Source organism: Heptranchias perlo, chromosome 33 (assembly GCF_035084215.1).
Source record: "Heptranchias perlo isolate sHepPer1 chromosome 33, sHepPer1.hap1, whole genome shotgun sequence".
NCBI lineage: Eukaryota > Metazoa > Chordata > Chondrichthyes > Hexanchiformes > Hexanchidae > Heptranchias > Heptranchias perlo.
Window position 1 is genome coordinate 15,233,202 of NC_090357.1, and position 9,858 is coordinate 15,243,059.

Sequence of the window (9,858 nt, forward strand, 5' to 3'; positions counted from 1 at the left end):
CATCTCTCTCCATTCTGCACAACTCATCTGTCGTCTACCTAAACTTTACTAGAAGTTTAAAAGGAGCTACACATGCCTCAGCTTTTCTGCTGTATGATTGAAATATTCATTTGGTAATGTATAATCCTGAATTATGCCATGGATTAAATATGTGTCAGAAAAAAGCTCTGGGACCAGGGTTTGTTAATAATATCTGCATTAGCACTAACATGAACACAGCAAACAGATTTTTCTTCCCCTCATCGGGCATTTGAATGTTTTTGTGCAGGTGCAGTGATTTAATCCCAAGATTTTCCTTTAAATTCTTGTACTGACTAAAATATTGTACTGAGAACACTGTACAAATTTGATATCTTGGAGTCCAGGTGTTCATGGCATAAAGCTAACTACACCAGAACCACATGTCAAGTTGTAAAAAGTAGTGGAGTATATTTTGACTTTGTGCGATTGTGTAAAATGGGTGATCGCAAATCGGCAGCCCATTTGACTTCTCTCCCGAATTTTATTTCCACTGAAATTAATAGCAATAAAAATCAGGAGCGATATAAAACGGGCGGCTGATTCACGTTTTACACTATTGCACAAACTCAAAATCTACCGCTGTTTGTCCAAAATTTGTGAAAGAAACAATGACAGTAGGGGAAACAAGAAAGAGGGTTAAAAAAGGTGGTCTCAGCACAAGGAAATGCCATCAGATAGTGTCATCAATATTCAAATCTCTTTCATTTGAATAACCTGGGGGAGGTGCATCCTGTTCTGTTTTAAAGCACTGCACCTGACATTCAAGAGGCATCAGAACTAAAGCAGCTGCTGATATTTCATCGTTTTAGCAGCCCAGAGGAGCTTCCAGCAGAGAGAAATGGCTTCAGTTTTACCTGTTCTACTTTTTTGCCTGTTCCTTCATTGTTTACCAACCTACAGAGGGGAACTGTGCATGCTATCATCTACTAATGGAACTAACAACTCGTTCAGTTTGATGGTTATGCCAGAATACTTCAAACCAGACATGACCTACAATGGTGAGTTGCTGATCAACCTCACAAAAGGCATAACTTGTTTGTTTTTTTGTGCAACAGTTCTTAAAATTTTTTTAAACTTCCTTTAAAACTGTAGTAACAAATATGTTTTCCACCTCATAGGATTTGAGATCAATGAATCTCGTTATTTTGTGTATTTTAGTTTGTTTTCACCTTACTTTACTTTTGGGAAAAACTTGTTTGTGAGCTGCGAGGTACAATGGCTATTTAGGTACGTGTGGAGGAAGATTTCCACTGTGCATGAGGTGTAGTGAGATCAGAAACACGTCTTTTTTTAAATATCAGTTTACGATTTTGCTACACCGTGTGCCCAGAGGGAATCTTCCCGGATGGATGTATAGAGGCTTTAGTCTTTTTTCTGTGTTTGAGAAATATTTCACGGTGTTGCAGAAATCTGATTTTAACCAATCCATGTTAATTGGCTTCTGAGCCACGCTACCTTAGCCGAGTAGAACCTGCATGTATTATTTGTTCAGTTGTGGTGCACGTTGCAACAACTCTTGTTTAGCGATTGTACAGAAAGCTTTTGGATTTTAAAATAAAATTGTTGGACTATAACTTGGTGTTGTAAAATTGTTTACAAAAGTACAGAAATAGAGTGAGAGGCACTGGGGCAATTAGTAATTTTGCATGGTGAAATATTAAATTCGGGCTGCAATTTTGTATGGGTCCTTCCAGAGATAGGTACATCACAAACAACTAATTGGATGTTTGCAGTGACTACAAGTGTAGATTGTAGAGTGCATAGAAATATCCTTTTAAAAAATTAGCTCAATAAATGACTGCATTGTACACAGGAATTTGGGAGATAATGGTGTTTATTTCATATATAAGGAGGGAACTTTCATTCTTGCTGACCATCAGGAAAGGAGCAGTTAAAATGGAGTGGTTTCATTTTCCGCTTCTTTCCTGCTGATCTGCGATTTTAACGCCGCTGGTTTTGGTGGCAGTTGAGGCTCCCGACAGACTCTGGAGGGAGCCTCATTACTGAACACATGTTCCATGACGCGCACAGGAGCCCGATGGCATTTTACCCCACTCCGAAGCTAAGACTGTTGGGAAGCGAAGGAGGTTTTTTTAACTTTCCATACTGGGGCCAAGGAGGAGCAGGATGGGTGTGTCACCGTGCATGCACATCACAAGTTTCAGGTTCATTTCCCTGCCTGCGATGAGTCGGCTGATCAGCACAGGAGCAATAGTTGGAGCACAGCAATTGAGTGCAGTGCCCCAGACTAGTGAGAGAAAAATGAACCATCCTTCCTGCTCAGGGCATGTGTGTCGGTGGTGGCAGTAGCAGGCTTGGTTATAACAGCTTCCACAACAACAACTTGCATTTATATAGCGCCATTAATGTAGTAAAATGTCCCAAGGTGCTTCGTAGGTGGGTAATCAGACAGAAATTCACACCGAACCAAAAAAGGAGACATTCGGACAGGTGACCAAACGCTTGGTCGACAGACTTAAAACACCTGCCAATACTCCAGGTTCACACATGAACAACGGTCACTTGGGTGAAATCCTGGAACTGTAGCCCAACAAATTTCAATGCCTTTAGAAGAAAAAGGGGGGGTTTAAAAAAAAAAATTCCAAGATATGCCAAATTAACATATGCTGTGTGGAAGTTAAATATTGGAAAGATTAACGTCTGTATTTTCTTTCTTTTGAAACAATGGAAGAATTGGGTGGAGCTGTGGGTTGGCAAATGAGCCCTTCACAAAATCCAAGTTTGAATTCTTTCCAAACTGTGGAATGAAAGTGTCCTCTTCTGATGACTGTGGTGAAGTGAGATTTGTCAGCCTCAGCCCAGTTCCTATTAGGTATGAGTCCACACCCCAGTTTACAACCACAACTTGCACGTATACAGTGCCTTTTTAGTATAGCAAAAATGCCCTAAGGTGCTTAACTCTTGCTTAGGGATTTACCCAAGCCAAGAGTAAGGGAATAGTCAAGGGAGGTGGCTGATGACAAGATTCAAAAGATAGGTCTTAAGGAGGCTTTCCAAGGTGGGGAGAGATGTGGAAAGGCAGATGGGTGTGGGAAGGGAATTCCAGATTGTTTGGAATAAGTAGCTGAAGGCTCTGCCACTCATATTGAAACAAAGTGGGGGGTTAATAGAGAGTACGAAAGTTGGAAGTGATGAAGATGCAAGTAGTGTGGAATGAGGCCATGGAAGGATTTGTAAACAAGGATTTTGAAATCAATGATTTGGGAGATGGGGAACCAATGAAGATCAGCAAAGACAAGGGTGATATGTGAGCAGCCCTTAGTGCAGGATAGGATGTGGGCAGTGAAGTTTGGATGAGCTGAAATTTCTACATAGCAGAGCTGGGGATGCCAGTGATGAGGGCAATGAAAAAGTCAAATCTGGAGATGACAAAGATTTTGATCAGGATTTCAGTGGCAATGATGGCAAGCTAGGGATGGAAACAGGCAATATTATAGAGGTGGAAGTAGGCAACCATGCCTTCAACTGCCTAGGTCCCACCCTCTGAAATTCCCTCCCTAAAGCCCCTCCATCTTTCTATCTCCTTCTCCTCCTTTAAAACCCACCTCTTTGACCAAGTTTTAGGTCACTCCTCCGAATCTCCTGTTCTTTGGCAAAGTGTCGACTTTTTTCTTATAACTCTGAGGCACTTTGGGTCATTATTCTACATATAAAGGAGCTTTATAAATGCAAGTTGTTGTTGTTGTCTGGATATCGGTTTGAAGTTCAGCTCACAGTTGAACTGGACACTGAGGCTGCACACTCAGGTACACCCTGAGCATGCCAATAGAGATCAAGGGGTAAGGTGCAGAGTTTCTGGTGAAAGCTGAACAGGATGACTTTGGTCTTGCTAACGTTGAGCAGAAAGTCATGATTTCTTCATAACTTGACATTGGACGAGCTGGCAGACAGGACAGCAGCACTAATGGAATTGAGTGCGCAGGTGGATGGATGGATGGATGGATGGGTGGGAGAATAGAACGATGTTAGTGTGCTGCCTTGGAGTTAAATCATGAAACTAAAGTGGTGTATGAAGAAGGGCATGGTTGTCAGTATTGCAAGCTACGGAAAGAGTATGATTGATGAGGGATTTCACACACCACGGTTTCAGTCACATGGGATGTCACTAGCACTCTTGACCAATGTGCTCTTGATGCTGTGTTTGGGGTGGAAACAGAGCTGAAGTGATTTGGACAACAAACAGAGAAAGAGTATATACAGTGTTGTGTACAAATGCCTCATTTGAAAACCTTTGAGAGGAAAAGGAGCCTTAATTGGAGAGAATGGAGGATCCAGGGACACGTGTTATAAGGAGGGGTATGTAATGACAGTAGTTTTGAATGGAGTGGGGGGGAAACAGTGTCTGAGGAGAAGGAATAGTTGACAAATCATTTTTAGAACTGTATCCCAAAGATATTGTACTGTAGCATTGATATTGACACGTATGTGTGTAACACAAAATGAACTTCAGATACCCTGAAAAGCCCTTGTAAAGCTAAGTGTATATTTTTCAGGTGTTGCCTTCCATGCAAATAACAATAATGTGTTTGCTTTTTCCCAGTTAGCATTTCAGGACCTGAATCTGTAGTTACGGTGGCTCTATCAGCTTCCTATAAATATAAGGCCGTTGGGGAGTGGGCCAACAATTCCCCAAACTGCTCAGGAGTTGCTGGGAAAAGAAACTTAACACTTACTGAAAAATGGATTTCACCTTCAAACAACAATAACACGGACATCGAAATTAAATTCAGGTGTGGTTTAATTTCATCTCTCCCATCATAAAATCTCACAAGTTGCTTCCCCTTGAAGTCTGTTCAATGTTACTGATATGTGTGTCATTATTTATAATGCATAAATATCATACAAGGGAGTTTGTATGTAGTAGAACAGGATCTATACACCGTTTGTCACGGATGTGAGTCTGGCTCCTTTTAACACCAGCACAGCTTGTCCTCTTTAATATGATACATCTGCAGTGGGACAGCAGACGAATGGGCCTCAAAGGTTGTTTACAAGGTCAAGAAAGTTGTGCAGGATCTTGGACAACCGTCCTTTGTGAAACACATAAGGAATTGTTTCTTGCACTCATAGTTAGCCATTTGTCTTTTAGAAATCATTATTTTGGCTGCAGTGTTACAAAAAAATATGTATCCTTCTCTCTTTGATTGTGTTAACCTGATTTAATCATTGGCATTGAATCATTTTAATAACTATTCAGATTGGGTGGACATAGTATATACGAACAGTTATCGGAAACAAACAAATGAAAAATAGTGAAAGGCCAGCTGGTTCATCGAGCCTGCTCCATCCACCATCTATTCCTTCGATTCCCCCATTACATAGCAAGCAAAAATTGATGCAAACTTAGCTGCCGGAGTTCATAGCACTTCCCACCCCAATAAACCAGAAGATTTGGTGTCCCACCTTCTTTGTGTCCAGGTAAGTAGCGAAACCAGATATAAAATTAAATAAATTGATCAAACACCGAGCTTTGTTGCAATTGCTCATAATTACTTGATGTAGCTGTTAATTCTCATGGTGAGGAAACTTGTGGTCAAGATAGAAGAAAACAGTATGGTCCATTGCCCATTTTATTAAAAAGGGACAGGCCACACAAATGATTAAAATGAGGAAAAGTCTAAAATAGGATTTGTAAATTAACCTCGTATCAGATTACTTTTAATTTCCATTCATGTATAAATAGCAATGGAGGGATTTTCAACATTAGCCCATATCAGGTGGGCAGAGTAATTACACTGGGTAGTTTGAGTATAATTCAAGGTGTTGCTTAACATGTAATTAGAAATATGGGCACGTGACATTAATATTTTTCTACCTTTTGTCCAGAGCATACATCCAGACCCTTGGAAATCAGTCATTTGTTATGGATAAAATTATCAAACAAGGTAGGATTTAGTGTTGAATAATGGATGGATAGTGATGGTATAATAAAGAGCATTTTCTATTATTTTGATTCCTATGATTTTTTTAGTTATTCTTGTCCACATTATTTTTAAAGTGTGAATACTTAAGAAAATGTTTTGAATTCTCCCCACCACTCCTTCTCTTTCCCCCCTACCCCCCTCCAATAACCTAGTCAGTAATTATTCTACCTATTGTAATAACAAGTCCTATGGACCTGAAGATTACAGGTTCCATTCCTGGACTGTGTTGAGTTAGCTGCTCTCAGCTGGAGCAGTCAATGAGACACTACAATTGACCTGAACACCAATCTGCTTACAAAGGGGAAAATTGGCCTGGTTTCCTGCTCCTCGTCATTATCCAATGACTTCTCCTAGAAAGTAAATGTATGGGAGTTCAGTTAGGATAGGATCTGGCTTTTCCGTTATGTCCTGCATTATCACTGTCTAGGTTTGCACTTAAAGAGCGATCACTTGGGTGAGATACTGTAGGGGTGTTAGGGCCTGTGGAATCATACCTTAGAACCTATAGGAGGGGGAAAAAGTAATCGGAAGTAGGAACCCTGGCTGATTTCCTTAACAATGGGTATTCAGGGCAATTGTAGCACTGCAGTTACAGTTCCAGCTGAGGTCAGTTATCTCACCCAGATGTAACTTGGGAGATTCTGGTGTGTATGGATTAGTGTTACACCAGGCAGTGCTTTTACTCATGTTAATTACAAGAGGTGGCTTTTACCACAAAAACACTATGGCTTTTTTAGATACAGTCCTAAAATTGGAAGCTTAAAACAGATCTACGACAAACCCCTACAGATTGGGAACTGCGGTAAATTAAGTATGATGATTATATATTTTATGCTTGATAAACCCGAATATATTTTTGAAATCTATTCAGACTGAGATGTTCCCTTGTGGCAAATATTTAAAGGTTACTGGCTCATCCAATATAACCAAATTCCTAGGAAAAAGATTATTTGAATGTTTTTTACACAGCTCCTGCACCCACAAATGCCTCAAGTACTTCGGACAACTACACTATGAGTACCAGTATGCCCGTAACTGGCAACATGACCTACACCAATATGACCACAACTGGCAACATGGCCTACATCAATATGACCACAACTGGCCACATGGCCTACACCAATATGACCACAACTGGCCACATGGCCTACACCAATATGACCACAACTGGCCACATGGCCTACACCAATATGACCACTTCTTCACCCAAAATGAGATCAACTGTTGAAGCTGTCATGACCACAGCAGGTGCTATTACCTTCAAGCCACTGGGTGGATTTGCTAGTATGCTGTTGCTATTTATTACAGTCCGAGAATTGCTGTTATAAAAAATTTGAAATGCCTACCTCCACGATTCCTATCAACAGGGTTTGTTACTAACATCTGCAGGCATGGAGGCCAATAAACCATTCTGAATCCTTGTCTATAAAAACAATAAGTCCTTTTCCTCTGTGGTGTCAATCTTAAGGGACCAAAATGTGGAAATATATTATAGGAACTTTTGCTTTCATTTTTAAAAAAGATTGCATATTTACCACAATTACAAATATTGTACTCTGCTTCTCACTGTCTCAAGTTCCAGCTGGTACCCAGTTCAAACAAGTTCAATAGATCACTTTCTGCTCAGGGGTGTAAGTAATATTTTTGTTCTGCATAGAGTTGAGTTTTATTGGAAATATAAACCCCTTTAGAATTTCAAGCAAGTCCTTCAATAAGTCAATATGGGCCTACTATATATCTTTAGGATTTTTAGTTCTTATCTGTGATTAAATTTCCACATCTTTTCCGATCCCTGTTTTTATTCTATTTGCTTTGATATTTCTAGACTGGGGTGCCTAAAATGTCACAATTTGAATATTCAACACCTTCAATGTAGTAGCATGATCAAAATACCTCAGACATTTTGGGCCAGCTGTTAAATTGCTTGAACTTTTTATGTAACTTTGACAAGAGATTGCACTGAAATCCTTGGCCAACCAGCATGGCAGATGTTCTTGTAGTCAAAATGACAATGAACCCAAGAAAAGCCTCAACATTCGAATACCTACACCTTTAAAATATGGAGTATGTGACTGGTTTCTGTTTCTTTAGGATCCTGTTCCATTCTGAAAATTATAGTCTATTGGATTCACAATGCAATGATCTCCTATACCCCCAATGGATAATTTCATAAAGGCTAGCAGAATACATTGATACATTTTTCATTGGAGTGTCACTGTTATTTAGTGGAATGTAACAACCAGCCCTCCCCTCCCCGCACCCCCCCCCCACCACCCCACCTCCAAATTTAACCATCTTTCTACTATATTTGAACTGCAAAGTGCATCATGTTATGTTTCCTGATAATAAAAAATCTCATTTGATTGTTGATGTTCCTAAAACTTCAAAGGGAGAAGCCCAACAACTGTGTCATTGACTTTCTTTTAGCTTTTGTGAAATATTTTGCTTCGCTTGATCTTATGTTGAGTGTTGCACAGTACAAATCCTTCTCAAGCCTTTACAAAAGTGCCAGCAGTCAACTTTCAGTTAATATCAATCAGTGGTCCTGCGACTGCTGTGCTTGATTTAACATGGCTTTACTGGTAATGTAAGCTTAGAAATTATATTACTGTACAAACATTTAACATGTGCATATCAAATTCCATTGTTATTTTAAGTGAGGTGTCAGTCTGTTTATTTTAAATGGGTTCATGGCACCATTGAAACAGCAGGGTTTGTTACAAATACGTTAAGCGTTCATCTGATAATATTGCTCAGTATAACTTCCAGTCTGTAATCATTTGTCATGGTTCCCAAATTAGTGTCCTTCGTGCAGTTATTCAATGTCAAAATATTGTGCACTTTGTTTTGTCTCCAAAATTAAATGGTTTTCAATCACAAAAGGTATTGTTGATCCTAAATGATAATTATTAATCATTTCCTTGGTTTCACTTTTGACATAATCAATGTCACTTCATAACTCCACTTAATGCTTTATTTTTCTTTGACGAAATGTGTAACTATCCTCCATTTGTATTTGGCCAAGAAGAAAATTGCATAATTCTGAACAATCCAGACATGATACCGAAGGTAATAATCTTTTGAAGCACTGTCCATGTTATGAAGACTTGTAAACATGAGCCTGAAACTATTCTAAAAATGAAGTATGTATTTGCTGGTACAGTGTTGAAAGATAAAGCCAAGGTGGATAATTACTGTTAGAAATGTATTAAACTGTTCATAAATACAATGAAGTGATTTACTAAAGCATTGTTAATCTCTTTAATAATAAAAGTTGAATTTGATCTTTATATATCAGTCTGGAGTATTTTTTTGAGAAGTGTAGAAATTGGTCAGTAGAATAGCTTGTTAGACAAGCAGACTCTTTTTTTTCCTCTAAGATTAAAAAAAATGAAATGTGAATCTGGGACAATTTACTACAAGCAACACAAAATAGTCATTGTCCAGGAGCAACCTTTTGAACTATGGGAGAAGGATGAGTGTAACTACTAGAAATTAGGAGAGTAAAAAATAAAAGTTTGAGTTGAAAACAAATCATGTAGTTCTGCAATTAAATTTTTACAATGTCTGGGGTCAGTGCAGAAAACAGAAGCCTAGATTTTTTGCTCAAGTCACTCAGTGGAATTTGCTAGAAAATTCTTTAGGAGCGGTTCTACCAGGAGGCCATTAGCCCTCATCACTTCCAGCTAAAGTAACATGGGGCATACTTTCGGAGGAGATGTTAAACCGAGGCCCCATCTGCCCTCTCAGGTGGATGTAAAAGATCCCATGGCACTATTCGAAGAAGAGCAAGATAGTTCTCCCCGGTGTCATAGCCAATATTTATCCCTCAACCAACACCTTAAAAAAACATTATCTGGTCATTCTCACATTGCTGTTTGCAGAACCTGGC

The 9,858-nt window shown here is 39.2% G+C and overlaps 1 protein-coding gene across 1 annotated transcript; it reads left to right on the forward strand.

Annotated features, from left to right (window-relative positions):
* Positions 1-772: 772 nt before the first annotated feature.
* LOC137301489 (uncharacterized) lies at positions 773-9,256 on the forward strand. The gene is made up of 4 exons (XM_067971005.1): positions 773-1,019; positions 4,583-4,772; positions 5,869-5,927; positions 6,936-9,256. The coding sequence occupies exons 1-4, from the start codon at positions 860-862 to the stop codon at positions 7,292-7,294; spliced, it is 768 nt and encodes a 255-aa protein (XP_067827106.1). The 5' UTR covers positions 773-859; the 3' UTR covers positions 7,295-9,256.
* The last annotated feature ends 602 nt before the right edge of the window (positions 9,257-9,858 follow it).

Bases quoted from the DNA above. Each gene is read 5' to 3' on its own strand.
- LOC137301489 (XM_067971005.1), top strand. From the start codon at position 860: ATGGCTTCAGTTTTACCTGTTCTACTTTTTTGCCTGTTCCTTCATTGT. The intron at 1,020-4,582 runs GTGAGTTGCTGA...GCTTTTTCCCAG, and splicing joins ACCAGACATGACCTACAATG to TTAGCATTTCAGGACCTGAA. The intron at 5,928-6,935 runs GTAGGATTTAGT...TTTTTTACACAG, and splicing joins GGATAAAATTATCAAACAAG to CTCCTGCACCCACAAATGCC.